Below are 19,139 nucleotides of genomic sequence, written 5' to 3'. Positions count from 1 at the left end.
ATAAAATCATTCAAAAAATTTTTGTCAGAAATTTTTTTTTTTAATCATGAAAACTAATAATTATTTTGCAATTTAGCAGAAAGCAAAAAAATATTCCACAGAAAAAATAAAATCATTTTTAATAGACTTTTTTTTTTTTTTTTTTTTTTTGTTAATAATAGTCAATTTAAAATGATTAATTGAAGAGAAATTATCTAAACAAACAATAATAAAAATAAGCGAAATAAAATGTTTTGTCTGGTAAAAATAAATAAAATATTTAACAAGTTCATTAAACAAAAGTTTCTCTGAATAAAAAAAATAACAGACTTAAATCATGCGACTTAATTATTTTAATTATTTATTAACAAAACGTGTAATTTAAGTCATGATAATAATTTAAAAATTGCAAAATATATTTATTGTGTTGATCATTTAAATCTTTTAGTCGCGTGTCATCTCAATGCTCATTGACAATAAAAATTATAATAAGTAGAACAAAAATAATTTTTTTATACCATGATATAAACAGCATTTACCAGAACAATGTCCACAAAACATATATTCAAGTAGCGTATTATGTTTTCTAATGGTGAGAAAGTTTTCCTCCAACTAAAACTCACTTACCCGATTGCCGACAATTTTAAATTCATGGACCGTTCAGTCTTGTCACAAGTCACAATCCAACCTCTCAATGCCGTAATTGTAATTTAATATTATTTAGATCTCTCTTATTTCATTAGTGATTATAAAAAAATAACACAAAAAATAACGAATAAAATTTCATTTTACTAAATAAATAAAACTAAAAAACTGATAATAAAATTGCAATAAATCGCTAGTGCTGAAATTTAATTATTACAATTAATATTTTTTAATAAATAAATTAACACTTTCCCAATTATTTCAATGTCTTTCGTAATACCAGACCTTGAAGGCAAGTGAATGGACTTAAAATAAAAAAAATTTGATAACTTTAAAATATCTTTATTATTTAAATTTCAAAAAAAAATATTTAACATAAAAAAAGAAAATGAAAAAAAATTTTCTCCTGAACTTTTATTCAAAACTTAAAATTTAAATTTTATATTATCTCATTACTCATTACATAAATACAATTACTACATATGTATTATATATATATATATATATATATATATATATATATACATATATATATATATTAATAGTTGTTATATATATTTTAGACACTAACAATTAACATAAAATAAACAATTTACGTCAACAAAATAATTTATCTCGCGGTCACATATTCTATACATGTCTTTCATAGATTGTTTCTTCTCTTCATGGATTTATGGATTAGCCTTGTGGTTTCATAAATCAAAGATAATTATTTTTTTCACAACAGCCTTTGAAAACCATAAAAGAAAATAAATTAGTCTTACTAAAAATAATCTTTGCGTCTTAAAATTTTTTTTTTTTACTCATAATAATCGTGATTACTATGGTTACAATTACAATTACAACTAAAGTTATTGTTTCAAATAATTATCAATAAATATTTGTTTTTACACTCTACATATTAACCTTCAAAAATATATATAATCATCTTACTAACTTACATACTTTCATACATTCACTGGCACAATATTTACTTTTTTCTTCAATCATCATAATTATTATTAATACTAGTCTATTATTTCAACAATTAATACAGTCAAAAATATTTGACATTAATAATTAACACACTGCAAAAAATCGGAGTGATTACGGATTTTTTTCAAATCCGAATTCCCTCTGTCTCTCGGAGTTTTTTTAAAAAATCTCTTCCCATACGGAGTTTTTTTTTCAGAACAGTGATTTTGAAATGGTCTGGATTTTATTTTAATCTGCATTTACCCCGATTTAGAGTTTTAATATTAAAATGATTTCCCCTTTGGAGTGACTTTTACTCCGGATTTAAATCGTGTTCACTTTTAAAATTTTTTACAGTGTTATTATGGCTCTTATTTTAAAATTATAAAATATAATAATTAAAAAAAAAAAAACATATATATATGAAGCAACTTTGGATATTTTTGGTAATTACCAAATTTAAAGCTCATTAATTAATTAATTAATAATAATAATAATAATAATAATAATAATAAAATTTTTAAAAATACATGCAGTCTCTGAAAAAAAAATTTTATTTATGATAACAATAATTATTGTTATTATTATTATTAGTAAATACTTATGCATTGGCACAAGTGTAAAGCTCGTGAAGGCTTTGGATGTTTATTGTAGGAATAAAATTAATAATAAAAATACTCATGTAGTAGTTTCATCAATAGAATTATCGTGGATCCCGTAGGCTGGGATCCACGCGCGTTCCTAGCTGGCATTTGTGTCGTAGCTCTTGTAGCTGTGGGAAGATCGCTTGTGTTTCACGGTACAGAAGAGAATCATACTGGTGACAAGCCCAAAGAGCTGGAGGAATCCGACGATTAAGCCTACAGTTCCGAGCACGTGGAGTCTTTGTATAACCCACGTTTGAATGGCTGACGCGCATCCTTCTTTGTACCAGGACTCTTTGTTCCTGCCCTCCGGGTCTAGTCGTCCGCAGTAACGCTCCCGTTTTATGCAACAAGAATCAGGGACACGGTCTTCTGTTGGCCATGCGTCGATTTGGAACCAGTCTGTGTAATCTCGAACACCGCAGCAGTGTAACTAAAAAAAAATTTTATATTTTTAAATTTATATTAATTATTATATTAATCAAAATTTTAAATAAATTAGTAGATTGAGTCTTCAATGGTCAGACTGTATTTATTTTTACTTATGCGTAAATTAAAATTTTTTTTTATTATCAATTAATTATGAATCCTTGAATAAGATATTTAAAGTTAATTATTAATTAAAATATTTTTAAAAAGTAAATATTAATATTTTTTTTTTTAATTATTAAAATGAGTGAGAGCTACTTAATTTTTTAAAATTAATTTTTTAAAACCAGTGTAATATTTAAAATTTTTAAATAAATTTTAAAAAAATATTTAATCGACCAGCAGTTGTTGTATATATACATAAATATAGTATACACTGTAAAATTTCTAGTGAACGCGAATTAAATTCGATGTGAACAGAGTGAAATTTACTCCGGAAGTGAGTTAATTTTAAAATTAAACCCCCGAATTAGAGTAAATGCAGATCGAAATAAAATCTACTTCACTCCGAAATCACGCGGAAAAAAACTTCCTATTTATTTTGTATGCTGAGTAATTATTTTGTTAACTCCGGGATTTCAAGTGATGGTGAATTCGAATTAAAATAAAATTCGAATTCACTTCCGATTTTTAAAGGACATTATAACTTTTTTTCTTGCATATCTTAATACGATATTTCATTAAAAAAAAATAATAGTATGAATATGAACTTACTCCTTGATGAATATGATCCCACAGTGCGGGAAGAGTACCAGGTTCACGTGTTACATTATAATGTTTATGAATTCCCAACAATAATTCCTCTTGTACACTTCTGGAAACTTGTTCACGAAAAACAAAGGTCAATGCTCCAAGCATAAATTCAGCTAAGAATAACATTATTACCAAGCTGAAGTACTGAAAACAATAATTTTTAAATTAATAAAACTATTATTAATAACGAGGAAATTAATTTTTTTGTCTAATGTTTTTGACAGTGGAAAAATTTTGAGTCAGTCAAATTGATAGGGGGTCATTTAAATTAATAAAATATCGTAAATATATATGTGTATATATATATATATATGTAATGGTATACTTACAGTTATAAGCATAAATCTGGATTGAAACCATGCACCACAACATCCAAAGAACGCCACGACAAATGTAACGCCTCCGATAATTAAAAATACTGTGTCAGCAGATGCATAGTTATACTGTGGCACTAAATTAGCGAGTCCTGAATTGGCTAATCGTAGCCAAAGCACTGCTCCGAGTATTCCACATGCCGATAACTGTTGACAAAAAAATATTATTTATTTATTTTGTGAGCATAAAATTTAAAAACTGATTCTTTTTTTTTTTTTTTTTTATTTAAATTTTACAAATAAATTTATAGATTAATATTTATATAACCAAATTTTTTTTAATAATATGTAGACAAGCCGATTGTGAGCAATTACTTTGTCTGGTGTATAAAAAAAATTTAATAATAACTTCAATGACGTTTAATGACAAAACTATTGGATTTTTGCAAAAATTTATAGAGACTTTTTTTGTAGTGAATTTAATTCTCAACAAGATTGTCAGAAATCATTTTTGACATATCTTCAATATTTTGGCCAGAATTTCGATTCTAAGTTCAAAGGTAATAAAATTCCGACTCTGAAATTTATCCAAAAATTGAATATTTTGTAATTTGTCCTATCGTCTAAAATACTAGATTTAGGTAAAAATTTAATAAGACCTTTTTTGTAGAAAATTAAATTTCCCAAAGAATTGTTTTCTATCATTTTTACCGTATCTATAATAGTTTAATCATAATTTTGATTCAAAGTTCAAAGGAAATAAAATTCCGACTCCAAAATTTATTCAAAAATAGAATATTCTTTAATTAGTCCTATCGTCCAAAATACTAGATTTAAGTAAAAATTTAATAAGATCTTTTTTGTAGAGAAATTAATTTCCTGAAAAATTGTTGATTACCATTTTTACCGTATCTATGATAGTTTAATCATAATTTTGATTTAAAAAAACTAAAAGTATCGATGATAAAAATTACAAAAAAAATTGATGATTTATTAATATTGAGTGCAATATCAGCTGGAAAATAGTTGTTGATACAGTTATAACGATAACAAAAGCTGTGAAAATTATTGGCATTACTATCTAAAGTATTTTTATTGATACAATTATCGTGATTTCATCGACCCCAATTGATTATTTATATTCCGCGACAGCTTCTTTAGAGCCACTGCACAGAATCACGGTACCATATACATAACAGTAGCTCAAGTAGAACATACCATTACTATTTTATAAGTTTCTACTTCCAGGTCAATATTTAATTCTCTGAAACCAGGTCTTATTCAATTTTAACTTTTTTCATTTATTTTTATACCGGCTTTCTTTTTTATCTTTTTTTTTTTTTCATTTAAAAGAGTAGATGAAAGGTATAGAGATGTAAAAGAAGTAAAGAATATATAATATATATTCATATCAAGCATAAAGCGGCTGCTTACCCAAACTAGCACGTTCATCGAGCAAAAGACATGTCTAATACATGTATATCCTGTACGACTCATTGTGTAATGATTATGGCCTTGGATATTTTTTATTTATTCAGCCCTGTACCTGAAAAAAAAAATTTGCTTTTTTAAATATTCAAATCTTAAAACTCTATAGAAATAATGTTTACTCGAATTTTTTTTTTTATCAAAAGATAAAAAAATTTTTCAATAACTTTTTTCGCAAAATAAATTAATTTAAAAAAAAAATTTTAATTAATGAAGAAATAAAAAAAATTTTAAATTCAATTAAAAATTTTTATTATCAAACCCGATAATAAAAATAATTAAAAAAGTTGTAATTAAGTAGGAGTAAATAAATGAACTTTTAATAATTATCAACGGTAATTAATTTTCAATAGAAGTAATTAATCGTAAAGAAAGTAACATTAAATGTCAAGTAAAAGTTTATAGTATCAACTATTAATATATTAAAATAAAATTAATTAAACAGGCTATTAAAAATAAATAAACCTTTTTATTGACAAAAAGTAAATTTATAAGCATTAAATAAATGCCGTTGTAGAATATATACTAGTGTATAGTAGTAAAGTATATGAGTTCGAGGTCTTCCAGGTCTTCTAACGGGACCCAGAGCAACCACAAACTCCCACTTTTATCATTTTTACACTAATCACTTTTTATTCAATTTTGTCACGAAAAAAAGTATTAAAAAAATAAACGAATCTTCATTTAATTTATTTTATTTTTTTACTTAAAAATTATTTATCATTCTTACAGCAGTAAATTCATTTCGGTTTGTGTTGAAACAACAATATCAGTTTAAACAAATGGAGAAGGAAATAAATATGAATGTGTTGTTGCATAAGTTATTGATAAAATTGTTTACATTAACATCAATTGAGTTATGTCTTTAGATGACAAGTATATTGTAAGAGAGATGTATTATTATATTTTTGAAAGGGTATTGGTATATAATAGTATCAAGTAGTACTTTACTATTATATGATACTTGTTGATAATGTCTATATATATATTTATAGATATATATGGGCATAAATGTAACTTGTCGGTTCTGAAAGTCGTGACTGGATCACCGATGAGTAGCGGTAAATCATCATTGACATTTCTTACACGTTTACTGTAAAAAATCGACAGTCTACTGATGTGAACAAGGCCACTGATCTTTAAATCATCGGTTTTTATTTTATAAATTTATCAAAAATTATTATTTTTAAATAAACAAATTAATCAGGATTTAATATTCAAATTTCGTACTGACTTTTGTTATTTTTTGTCAAAATTATTGGACTTGAGCCCGAAAAATTTTAGGACCTCAATTTATCTGAATTCACTTTACCCCAGATTTATATTTTTATTTATTTAATCCAGTGATGTGAATAAATTTAAAAAAATAAAAAAAAATGTATCTGAGTTTAAAAAGAAAATATTAAGAGATAAGACGTTTAAATATTCTTCGATTAATATAAAATTATAAATAATGATCTAATTTAAAAAGAAAATATTAAAATTTAATTTTAGATTTACTCTTTTTTTTCAAGTTTATCATTTATTCAAGTAAATTTATAAATTGACTCGAAAATTTAAACACCTACCGGTCACTGGCCCCCGTGGGAACAGAAATTATGACTAAATGTCAATTTCTTATTTTTTTTTTTTACTAAAAAAAAATATTTAATGACTATTTTCACTCAATACTTTCATATGTCTTTATTTTTAAACTTTAAATTATTGAGTACCTGTCATAGCGCCTGATTAAAAATTTTGAAAAATTTATTTCCGGTAAATTTGTCAACTTAAAAAAAAATTATCGCTTATTAATTAAATTTTATAAATTTATATAAAAGTAAATTTAAATTTTGACGAAATTTTCCAGGTCGTAGCGTTGAAAAAAAAGTAGTTAAATAGTGTTAATGATTATTACTATTTAATTATTTATCGCAATTTTTTTACATAAAAAACTGTAAGAAGAAAAAAAAGTCTGTACTTAATTAGGAACATTTTGGTCTAGGAAATTACGGTCACTTACAAGAATGACTCTTTAATAATTAATGACATAAAATTATTTAATTATTCAATTGTACTGAAAAAAATTTAATATTTCATACTCGTATGACTGTTAAAAAAAATAAGATATAATCTTTTTTTAAACCAAGTTCTGATAATTAACATTTTTTTAATTAGAAAATTTTATGTATTTTTTCTAATTACTTATGTAATTTAACTTAATAAAAAATGATAGTAAAAACTACTTCAAGATCTTCACTATAAGATCACTTAAAAAATTTTTAAAATCAAAAATCAGTCGAAGGTCATTTTTAATCCCAATTAAGACCTTTTTTAAATTTTAAAACTTACTCTAACTTTTTTTTTTGGTTTTCAACCATAAGAAAATTTTTCCAAATCAAAAGAACTAGGGCCGACCTCCAGCATCCTCACCATTTATCAATTATATAAATTCAATAAATCAGAAAATTGAGCCATCAATAAAAAATGATATTTTTCAATAAAAAAAAATATATAAAATTGAGAGTAAAATAATAAAAATATTTAAAAAAATTAAAATAAATATAAATGATAGTTTAGCAAGGGCGTAGGTGCGTATATAGATATAGATATAGCTGGTATGTAGTTAATGGTGATGTACGTAGGTTCCCCTTGACTTCCTGTCAATTGCAGGCAATTTCAAATAATCATCAATGAACCCCACACGTGATGCCTGAACGCTCATCCTTCTATATCTTTATACCGACGACCTGATTTAACGAATATCAGGCAGATTAATGCGTCCCATTTGGCATTTACTCATTTTTCCCACGTTTTATATATACATACATATATTAAACAATTATTTTACATCTAACCTTTAGTTAATAACCATTATAACACCATCCATAATTAAATACGTAACGTAATAACATAATAATCACACTAATTTATATTTAAAATTTATTTAATTATCGTTATGTATTTAAATGTCTGCATAACTAATAAACTTTAAGTAGACTAATGTTTAATTAAGACTCCAGCAGGCTGTTCCTACTCTAGATAATTATTTTAACGTCAATTTAAACCTCATTACATAACGCAGTACTTAAAATTATGTATTTAAAAGTACAGCATACATGCTTTCATATTTACGTACATGTACGAAAAATTAATGCTGCGATTGCAATTTATATTTCAATGCAGTACTCCCAGAGAAAATTTATAATTAATACATAAAAGCGTTTATGAATGGAGAAATTTTCAATGGGTTAAATATTACTCTGCATTCATTTATATTTAACTTTAATAAATAATAAAGATTAACCATAATAATGGTGTCAATGGAATGAGAAAGAAGTGAAGACGTTTGCTTGGATGAATTTATTATACGGATTAGGCTTGTGAATTTTTTAGTACATTACTGTATGTACTCGGTACTGTTTTTTTATTACTTATAAAAGTCTCACACTGGGAAATAAACGTGTGATACTTCGACCCTTATGAATTGTCACGTAGAGACATAAAAGAAGAGTTAATACCTAAGACCTTGTTGGTACAAGAGGAAAAATAATTTATTTGTTGACGTATATAATTAAATTTTTTTTTTTTTAGTCAGTGGAAATTTATTATTTTATTTTTGAAAATTTTTTTTACTCCGAATAATTTTCACAAATTAAATTTTAAAAATCGAGTTCACTTTTTTTTTTTAAAATTTAAATATTAAAAAATTTTAATTATTTGGTTTTTAAAAATTAAATTTCAACTTGTTAACACTTTTTATAAAAAATTTAACGTAAAATCTGTTACTTAAAATGTAAACACATGTTAATTTATCTTAAAAGTAATAAATTAATATGACAGAACAGTATCAGTGATAAACTAATTTTTTTTAATAGACAGAAATAGGTTTTTACTTACTTTAGGTGCTGATAGATAGATAAATTCAAAATTCGTTAAATAAATTTATTATTTAGTATTTAAATATTTAAATACTTCGTGTAAATCGATCAATCAATTATATACTTTTTTTTTAATCATAAACAAATACAGTTAACTTAAATATGAATGAATATGCGCAAGTCGTGAGACACGACTGAAAGTGCGCGGGCCCTAGCGAGCGCGGAAGACCGACTGACGTCGACTGGAGCGACGCAGTCTTGACATTTGGAGGGGGTCATGTAGATCATACGTATATGTATACGTCTACAGGCTCTTTCGCTCCATTGCGTTTAAATTATTCATTTTCTCTTCTTTCTTGTAATTTAACTAATAAATAATTAACTTTCAACGCTTATAAATTTTTATATCCTAAATATGAAAAAAAAAAAAATTTCTTCAAATAATTCATGGATTTAATTTAAATTCAAATTTCATTCAAAGTCAAATACTCAAATTAATATTTATTGACTTTAAAAAAAAATTTGAACTTCTGATTAATTTTTTTAAATTTAATAATTTAGTTTTTTTATTGTAAAAATTTTTAATTATTTATTATACCAAAAATTTAAAAAAAAGATTACAAAATTTTGATACAATAATTAATATATTAAATTGAAATACAATTACACTATATATAAAATTGTTAAGTAATTGAATAACAGCCTTGTCAACAGTCACCTCAATGTATGTGAATATATAGATGGAAATTAAAAAAAAAAAAAAAAAAACAATGAATAATTTAGTTGCGTTTCCTTAACTTTTGTGACGACTCTTCCATAGAGTCAAGCCAAAGTTTAAGTTCATTTGACATCTCGGGTCTCTGCGCTGTGGGTTCGACTTTGGCAATGATCTCTGACACAGGGACCTTTAAGCCAGTGATTGTCTGTTTGCTCAGGACGACTGCGCGGACAAAATTATCCGACAGACTGATAAATTCGTGTTCAAGGTAGAAGTTTTTTTCATCCCAGTAAATTAACTGAGTCGTTACTTTGTAAGGTGTAAAAATAGCAAGTGCACGTCGGTAACGAGTCGATGATGCACCTTGGACGGCTCCGCCACCTCGACGACTTACTTCACCATAGATTCCTGATCTATCGTAATAATGGAAACGTGCAAAGTCAAGTTCTCGTAGATATCGTGCATTGTTCATGTGTTTCAAAAATATATCAACATCTTGGGATGTACAGATACCTGAAAAAATTAAACAATGTTATTAATTATGAAAATGAATTATTAAGAGACGTTTCTTTTAGTAGTAAATGTCAGACATTATTGATTATTTGAATTTGTTATCATCTTTAAATAATTTTTATTCTTTTTTTAATTAAAATTTATTTTAAAAATAGACTTTTAATTTCATTTTTATTAAATATTTTTTAATTAATTCATTACTTTACGTTCAAATAAAAAAGCTCATTAATTTTTGTCGTAATTTATTTTTCTTTGATGAATAAGTCGACTCTAATTAGATAAAATTTTTTTTTTTTAGCAAAATCATAATTAAATAAAATTTCAAACATACGTAATATTTACAGCAGAAAAAAATTTTTCAGCCGTAGTATTTTTTTTCTATTTTTTTTTTTTGTCTTTATTATTTTTTGTATGACCTATTTTAGCCCTCATTAAATTTTTTTAACGACCGCGTTAGTATAAAATTATTCGGTAACAAAACAAAACAAAAATAAAAAAATACCACTAGAAATTTTTTCTCAGCACCCTCTTTCTGTATTATAATTATGGTAATTACTTAATAAAATTATACGAAAAAAAAAATATTTCGTGCAATTCATAACATTAACCATTGACTTTATTTTGCATAAACGTAAATAAATACCAATTCGTTACAATAAATTAGATTAATTAATAAAATTTTTAAGCTAAAATTTTTTACCATTAAAAATTTTTATTTCAAATATTTTTTAATAAAATACATTAGTCAAAAACACAAGTGAAAAAAAAATAATCCGATAATTTATTTTAGCTCATTTTACCCCGGCGTAAAAAAATTTTTCCACTAAAAATTAGTACTAATTACCGACAAATATTTTTATTATCCATCATTTCAATTTACCGTTAGTTAATCAAATAAATTACCGGTATATAATTCCATACTTTTTAATAAAAAAAAAAAAAATTAAACTATTTTAAAAATTAACTTGATAAAAAAAAAAATAAAAATAATTTACCATAAATAGATGTTTTTTCAAATATTTTTTTCTTTTTTTGAAACAGTCTTCCCCAAGTAATCGTGAATGCTATTCTGAGAAAATAATTAACGTCGAATAACATATAAAGTATTGCAATAATTGTCATAGTACATGCACACACCATCTTTAATGTTAAATATTTAAGTACAAATCTATTAATAATTTTAAAAAAATATATTTGATGTGTATATATTTATACCAAGTACTTTGTGCTATTCGATTGTCAAGTTTTGGTATCTTAAAGTTTTATCAATGAGCAACTGTTGAAGACTGTTATGCCGCGTCATATAGTTGGTGTACATCAGTACAGAGTATATCGGATTAAAAAACCGCTTCTATCCCCACCTAGACTCACATTCAGTCAATATATCCATCCGCGTCCGTTCCGTACTAGAGAATGCATCAAAACATCAAACAGGTTCTTGAGTTTTTGAGTTCAGTAGTTAAAAGACACACTCTATATCCTACATACTTTTAAGATTACGGTAATTCTACCACTTGATAACAATAATACTATCTAGATTCTAGATATTACATCATTATTGTCTCTACTGACTTTTAATGCCACCGACTATCGATAAAAATACTTACTATTAGAAAAGCTTAGAGGAAATTTACATTTTTTTCTTTCCGCTATGAAAAATTTATATTTTGATGTAGAAAAATAATTAAATATCATTTTTTATTAACTTCCCGAAGTTTTTATCAATTGCAGAAAAAAGAGTGTGTGGTCTTTTTATTTTGGATACGATTCGGGCCAAAACTAGAGCCTCAATTTGAGGTTTTCGGTGGCTGGAGATGAGACAAGTTGTCTGAGAGAATAGTAGCTCATAACAGTACAGAAAAAAATTTTTTTTCTGTACTAGCTAGTAATCGATCGAGGTCTTATTGACCTTTTATCGAAGGAGAGTAATTACGGACATTTTCTGAGTGCTTATAAAGAATTTCTGTAATTTGCCGACAGTTTACTGATGACCTTTTACCGAAGTAGAATAATCACGGACATTTGCTGAGTGTTTATAAGAATACAGTTCAATTTCATAGCAGCATGTATTGAAAAAATTTCCATACTCAATAATTTATTGAATTAACAAAAAAAAACTCAAAACAAAATTTAAATAACTGATTAAATATTTTAATTAGTCATTGATTTGTCTCCACAAAAATTTATAAAGTCTGATGTTTATGTCATTAATCAATAATTACTTTTTTAGATGCGCACATATTAGATAATATAATTTAAAAATTTTCCATCGATTTTACAAAAAATTTATCAATTAATCAATTAAATGAATCATTCGGAAATTTTTTTACTTATTCAATCAACAGATAACCGATTTGTTCATAATAATTTAGTAAAAATTATTTAAAAAGTCAAATAATATATTTCAAATTATAAAAATAATTAATTTAAATTATTCTAAAATCAATGTCACAAGTAATTAACCTTAGAGTAAATAATCAGGTCGTGATCTGTTGATGAAATATTCATTGACTACATAAATATATCCGGACAGTAATAAAATAATTATCTATTCAAATTACTAAAATTATATTTGTCTAGTTGATTACTCTATCATACTTTTACACAAACAAGTAATGACCAATAATAATAACAAAATATTACAACCCTCTAATTACATTATACGTATATTCTTTGATATAATACATCAACATATGTACAGATTATTTAAGTAAAATTACATTAGACTCATAGAGTCTCTTTCACAAATGGCCTTATTTGTTTTTTTAAATAACTTACAATTTATTTATTAAAATATTATTAATGTATTTAAGTAAGTGATTTTAAGTTTTACAACTTTGCCGCATACGCGAGAGAGATCGATCAATAAATTTATTTTATTTTATTTATCAACTTATATAACTAAGTTTTTTTTTTAATAAATTAATTAAGTTGTTGTGACAACGGAACTGGTATCAGTTCCTCTTAGTATTGCTGAAGAGATATCATTACTCTCCAACCATTTGGCTAACTCTGGTGGCATTTCGGGTCTTACATGTGTCTGAAAATATAAAATTTCATTATTTATTTTTTAAAGTCAGAAAAAGAAAAATTATACTGAAATTAGCCGACGTATGATAATTTGTGGGTTTTTTTTTAAACAATAAATTTAAAAAAATTTATTTCAAAAAATTGCACCTATAGTTTTTTTGATTTTCTACAGGTGCATATTTTCAGTTCTTTTTTTTTTAATAAATTGTTGAAAAAAAGTCAAAAATTGTTAATTGTCTGCAGACTTCAAAATCATAAAGAAAAATTATAATTATTGAATATGATTAGAGTGAAATTTAGTAGAATACAACCGATGAAATTACCCAGGTCAAAAAAATGACATGATTTTGACTTATTGGTATTAACCCTGAGTCTAGATTTTCTATTGATTTTCTATGGAATTTCTTAGACAACGATCCTGACCAAAATTAAAACATCCAGTGGATGTTAAAAGCCCCGGGGCTATCGATTATTTTTTTGGAATAGAAGTGAATAATTTTTAAAAAATATTGATGATGATTTATGTACTCAGCACAATTTTTTTTTTTACTTCCTGTGTTTTATGTTTTTTTACGTCCCCATTTTACTTGACCCTCACTTATATATATGGTCGGTAGTGTTAGAAAATTAATGACATCGATTTATATCTATGATTGTAGGGGACAACTCCCTGCAGAAAAAAACTAATTTTTCGTTGATACTTTTGTAGAAAATTTTTTAGCATCGAAATTAATTAATTATAAAATATTCTAATAGATGTATAAACCCCAGTTCAAAATTACCGAAAAACGCGTATTCATATTTAAAATAAAAATATCTCAAAATATTAATATCGAAGTATTGTAACTTGAGTATAAGAAATAAAAAACGAACTTTTTAAGCTTAAACAGAAGCATCTAATGATTTTAGTTTATAAACACCGGATGTTAGTGAAAATCAGTTCAATGAATTCAAATAAAATTTTTAAAGTCACCAACAAATCTAAATTATTCGCGAACAATCTCCGCATATAAACTTCATGCTTCTAATCCTTCAGGCTACTAAATAAAATACATTTTTCCCGTATTTCATATCAAATTCGTATTCCGAGCAAAATTTCGATTTACAAAATCTCAATCAAAATTCAAAGTTAAAATTTTTTCAAGTCTACAAAAATCCCAGTAGCTTACCAGACTTTATAAATAAAAATTTATCAGAAAATAAAAGTTGCGATCAATACCAAAGAAACAAAATTTAAATTGACGTGATGGCATCACGATATTTCAAAGAATCTCATAAAAATACATTTTATATATTTATGCATGTATGATAATAGTACTCTTCATAATAATAATAATAATAATAATAATAATAATAATAATAATAATAATAATAATAATAATAATAATAATAATAATAATAATAAAGATAAAGTATTAACCTGCGTGACACCAACTTCGACGCTACCATTCTGCTTAACTCCGCGTTCTAAAAGTGTCGACATAACAGTCTCAGCACTGCAGTCTAATAATCGTTGCCGACATACTGCTATTGCACGAACAAAATCGTCGTGAGGTGTTATAAATTTGTGTTCCATAAATATTGATTTATCATCCCAGTATATTATCTACAAAAAAAAAATAAAAATCAATAGAAAAACCATAGCTAATATTTACATGCAAATATGTCTACAGTAATTCATAAATAAGTATAATTTCCGACAATAGTTTAAATAAATATTTATTGTAATTATAAAAAAAAAATATACTCCAATCTTTGTCATAAAAAATTAAGAAATTTAAATTTTCCTTCAGAATTTATGAAAAAAAAAAATGTTAACATAAAAAAGAATCAATGTTCAATAAAAATAATAATAAATTTAAAATTTCTTTATCGATTAAAATAAAATAAAGAAAGAAATTTTTTTACTACTAATTGACATAATGAATATAGTAAGTAATGTGATTAGTAATAAAAAAAATTCCCTGACTCATGACTATAACAGAGTTTAAAGTGTACTGTCAACCCGACAATAAATGAATTAAAAATGAATAAAAAAAAAAACTTATTAGTAATAAAAAAAAGCCATAATGAAAAAAACTTTTAAAAAAACGTAGACTCATTAGAGTGCATCGTGTGCATAATAAGAATCAAGGCCTCGGATTATAGTAACAGAATACTGTCGAGATAAGAATCATAATGAGTAAATCATGCTAATCGATCGGTTCGCAGTTATGCTGAAAAAACACACATCCTACATACTCACACAAACTCAAATTCTTGAACCTTGAGTGGACAATAATACGTACTTAATAAAATAAAAATTTGCGGCGTTGGCAAAATTATAATACATAATAACAATAATGTGATAAAAAATAAATAATGATGTCGACATTCGTACAAAAGAAACCGGTATCAAATTAAAAATTTAAAAAAACTATTCTGAATTCCCAGGTTGTTTTCTCAAGGTCCAAAAATCAAACAAAATTTTACGTCTACAGGAAATGTTATTATTTATTCCGGGTAAAGATTTTAGTGACTCAGCCATTTACTGATTCATTATTTATTTTAACTCTTATCAATTTATTCTTCTTTTATCTCTATTGAACATACTCTCACTCTTACACTTCCGTATTTAAATAAAAAAAAAAAAAAATTAAATATTAAAAAATTACCTTGGATTTAATTTTAAATATAGATAATGGCTTTAAAAATCTTCTGTAACGAATAGTCGCCGCTCCTTGAACGACTCCTTTGCCTTGTGAACAAATTTCACGATATAAACTCGTCCTCTCATAAAAGTCAGCACGTGCGAAATCTAACTCTCGTAAATAACGTGAATTATTCATGTGATAAAGTAATGTATCTAAATCTGTTGTTGTACAGAGTCCTAAAAAGATAAATTCAATTAAATTAAATGTCTTCTCATAAATAATAATAATAATAGTAATAATAATAAATGAATGTAAATGTAGCAGACATCAGACTAATTTAAAATTATAAATAAATGGAGTAAATAATTTAAAAAATAATATTTTTAAAAAATGCACTTATTAATTTTAAAATTCTTTAAATGCGCATTTTTTTAAAATTTAATTTTATTAATTGTTTACTCTATTTATTAATAATTTTAAATTTATCTGACGTCTGCTGCACACTCATGATAATAAAAATAAAATCTATCACACAATTAAATTATTTAAATAATTAAAACAATAAAAAAACTTTCTTCTAATGCAACTCGGTTTCAAATAAAAAAACTTTCACCTCCAATTTAAATTCAAAACTTAAAATGTTAATTAGACACTTCCATTAGAAAATAATTTTCAATTATTATAATTATGATTAAAAAAAAAAAATTTAATTTTAATCTTATAAAATATCAATTAAATATTACATAAAAAAAATTAATCAAGGACTTTTGACATTTACCATTGACAAATATCTTAAGAATTTAATTAAACACGTAACATATAATATTAAACTTTAAACAATGATTCATATTAATTTCAATAACAAAACAAATTATTTCATTAATTTAAAATAAACAATTTTAAAAGAAAAAAAAAAATTGCCAATAATTGCAATCAATAATAACGATAATCGTTAAATAAACCCACGTAATTATAAAACAATTTTTAAAATCAACCACAATTATATTTAAGCAAACGATTAAATTTTTCCATTATTTTTTTTTTCTTTCGTAATATTTTTAATACTCGGCATTAAACTGTAATTTTATATTTATATATAATTATTTATTAAAAGACCTGACTATCATATTGATCAGTAAATACTTTCATCACTTCCCCGTTAGGGTCAAGGCTAATAATTTATAAGGATTCTCCTTTAAATTTATAAACACAAACAAGATTCATGCTGAACTGAACTAAATAAAAAAAAAAACTTATACTCGTCCACTAGTTAGTAAACCAATAGTTAAAAAATACTTTTCGATAATAAAACCATTTAAAGTAAAAATAAAATAATTCTCACCATAAATAGTTGTCTCGTCTAAAATGTGTACTGGTTTTTTACAAAACCTCGCAAGTAGAACAGTTAGAAACATCCTCAAGAAATAATGTACTTCAATAAGTGCATATAAAAGTACTATTGTACCAAATACACCGACCAGTACCCAGCAGGCCAACATTTTTATTTATTAATTATCAATTATAAATTATAAACTATTAATAGTCTTCTTTTATCCTCCCGTTTTCAATCTCACACGCGAGTAAATATTTATTTTATATTTTAAAAGACTATTTTTAAACTTGAAAAAAAAAACTATCACTATTCTGGTCAGTATATTTATTAGACGTCTCGCCTTGGGCTGTCAGATAAAGGGCGAGATAAAATATAAACTGGTGTTTCAGAGCAGCGTGTTATCGATTCACCGCAACAGCTTCTTTTTCTTGTACGTATAGTTGCATTAATAATAACAATACCACCTGGAGATGCCGGCATCGTCGACTTTAATTATCTCTCTCTGGTTTATTAATTACCACCGAACACTTTTATTCATCGGAACTGTAAACAAATAAATATGCTTAGTAATAATAAAAAAAATATATAAAATTTTTGAAAGCTTATTGGAATACTGGATAGTGAATTCTTGTTCTAAATTCCTTACACGATAGTGAAAGTTACCGAGCAACAAATTCACTGAGGGCACGTACCAATACGCATTGCGTTGGGTTAACACTTGTCAGTAATAATCAATTTGAATTTGAATTTGAATTTCCTTTTAAACAATACGACTTTTTATTTATTAACACGGAAGACTTGATGCCGATGACGGTGACGGTATTGACTGATTTCAAATTATAAATTTCAATTTTAAATCCAATCAATAATTGGTTGGAGTAAAATTACAGTTTATTAGATTTGTTTACGATGGGGAAGGTCACTTTACAGGGACTGGACACGATCACCTCACATGAGAAATTTAAGTCTGTAAAATGATAATTATTATTATTTTTAGTTAATGAGAATTGAAAAGTTTAATTTCACTGGGAATTAAAATTGTAAGTGAGTAAAACTTACAGGGCGAAGTGAACTCACTGATGTCCAAACAAGTTCTGCTGGACTGTCGACATGTCGAGTGATGAAGGCCTACCAGGTTTACTTGAGCTCCGGCAAATGTACTCGGAGCAAACTGTTTGTTGGCTGTGGTCTTTAGACGCAGGGCGTCGCGACGACGAGATTACTCTGGAGATGGGAATCCTCGGACTTGCGCAAGGGTGCGGAGTTTTTTAAACTGAGAGAGTAGAGGTGGATGTTGATATTAAAGCGAGACGCTATGAGCTGACGTCAATCTCGCTACGATTTATCTCCTAGGATTTTTTTCTTTATCGGGTTTTCCCACTTTATTCATTAGTAAAGTATTTAAATCATGTCCTAGTTTTCTCGATTAAGAAATTGTCTAGGATATTTTAATAAACTAATATTTATTTTTTTATTTTTATCTTTTGTTTACTTGGTTTAAATTATTATTGGAAATTATAGTTAATGAGACTATGGTAATTAGTTGAATAAATTAACATTGAAAGAGTTTTTTAAAAAGTATTTTTCTATGACTTTTTTTGCTATTATCTCGAGTTTAAATAATTCTAAGGGAGAAAAAATCTTGAGTAGGATATTACAATACTTGAAAATTTTCCTACATTAAAATTTTATTTTTCATTAAAATTATTTTCTTCAATAACTTAATTATTTTTATAAATTTATTTTATTTAATATTTCCAACAAAAATTTAATAAAAAGTAACCTTGATATGTATAGACACATATTTATTTAACTTTGTAATTTCCGGTTATCAAAATTATTTATG

At 25.3% G+C, this 19,139-nt stretch overlaps 4 protein-coding genes across 10 annotated transcripts in view; 1 reads left to right on the top strand and 3 right to left on the bottom strand.

The window, feature by feature from the left end:
- LOC103573089 (transient receptor potential-gamma protein) overlaps window positions 1-19,139 on the top strand; it is a 136,640-nt gene that overhangs the window by 68,711 nt on the left and 48,790 nt on the right. The window lies entirely within an intron of this gene.
- On the bottom strand, window positions 1,042-9,283 carry LOC103573046 (tetraspanin-9). 2 transcript variants are annotated; one of them, XM_008551901.2, is made up of 5 exons: window positions 9,086-9,283; window positions 5,153-5,264; window positions 3,734-3,925; window positions 3,366-3,548; window positions 1,042-2,655 (listed from the first exon to the last, which is right to left on the bottom strand). In XM_008551901.2, exons 2-5 carry the CDS (start codon window positions 5,213-5,215, stop codon window positions 2,320-2,322), a joined length of 774 nt encoding a protein of 257 aa, XP_008550123.1. In that variant the 5' UTR covers window positions 5,216-5,264; window positions 9,086-9,283; the 3' UTR covers window positions 1,042-2,319. The 2 variants fall into 2 exon arrangements, with proteins under 2 accessions (XP_008550123.1, XP_008550131.1); XM_008551909.2 differs by lacking the exon at window positions 9,086-9,283 and adding an exon at window positions 5,672-5,750.
- Window positions 9,790-11,686, bottom strand: LOC103573060 (protein THEM6). The gene is made up of 2 exons (XM_008551921.3): window positions 11,293-11,686; window positions 9,790-10,297 (listed from the first exon to the last, which is right to left on the bottom strand). Exons 1-2 carry the CDS (start codon window positions 11,435-11,437, stop codon window positions 9,846-9,848), a joined length of 597 nt encoding a protein of 198 aa, XP_008550143.1. The 5' UTR covers window positions 11,438-11,686; the 3' UTR covers window positions 9,790-9,845.
- LOC103573068 (protein THEM6) lies at window positions 12,804-18,715 on the bottom strand. 2 transcript variants are annotated; one of them, XM_008551938.3, is made up of 6 exons: window positions 18,353-18,715; window positions 17,940-18,260; window positions 17,303-17,836; window positions 15,982-16,196; window positions 14,748-14,933; window positions 12,804-13,337 (listed from the first exon to the last, which is right to left on the bottom strand). In XM_008551938.3, exons 3-6 carry the CDS (start codon window positions 17,457-17,459, stop codon window positions 13,224-13,226), a joined length of 672 nt encoding a protein of 223 aa, XP_008550160.1. In that variant the 5' UTR covers window positions 17,460-17,836; window positions 17,940-18,260; window positions 18,353-18,715; the 3' UTR covers window positions 12,804-13,223. The 2 variants fall into 2 exon arrangements, with proteins under 2 accessions (XP_008550160.1, XP_008550155.1); XM_008551933.3 differs by having other exon boundaries at window positions 17,986-18,260.

This window comes from Microplitis demolitor, chromosome 6 (genome assembly GCF_026212275.2).
Source record: "Microplitis demolitor isolate Queensland-Clemson2020A chromosome 6, iyMicDemo2.1a, whole genome shotgun sequence".
Taxonomy (NCBI): Eukaryota; Metazoa; Arthropoda; class Insecta; order Hymenoptera; family Braconidae; genus Microplitis; species Microplitis demolitor.
Note: the sequence above shows the minus strand (reverse complement) of the source record. Positions and strands in the feature narration are given on the sequence as shown.

Bases quoted from the DNA above. Each gene is read 5' to 3' on its own strand.
- LOC103573060 (XM_008551921.3), bottom strand. From the start codon at position 11,437: ATGGTGTGTGCATGTACTATGACAATTATTGCAATACTTTATATGTTA. The intron at 10,298-11,292 runs GTAAATTATTTT...TAATTTTTTCAG, and splicing joins TGAAAAAACATCTATTTATG to GTATCTGTACATCCCAAGAT.
- LOC103573068 (XM_008551938.3), bottom strand. From the start codon at position 17,459: ATGTTGGCCTGCTGGGTACTGGTCGGTGTATTTGGTACAATAGTACTT. The intron at 14,934-15,981 runs GTAATTTTTTAA...TTTTTTTTGTAG, and splicing joins TATTTAAAATTAAATCCAAG to ATAATATACTGGGATGATAA. The intron at 13,338-14,747 runs GTTAATACTTTA...TTATATTTTCAG, and splicing joins TCGAAGTTGGTGTCACGCAG to ACACATGTAAGACCCGAAAT.
- LOC103573046 (XM_008551901.2), bottom strand. From the start codon at position 5,215: ATGAGTCGTACAGGATATACATGTATTAGACATGTCTTTTGCTCGATG. The intron at 3,549-3,733 runs GTAAGTATACCA...TATTGTTTTCAG, and splicing joins CCAGATTTATGCTTATAACT to TACTTCAGCTTGGTAATAAT. The intron at 2,656-3,365 runs GTAAGTTCATAT...ATTTTTTTTTAG, and splicing joins GGGATCATATTCATCAAGGA to TTACACTGCTGCGGTGTTCG.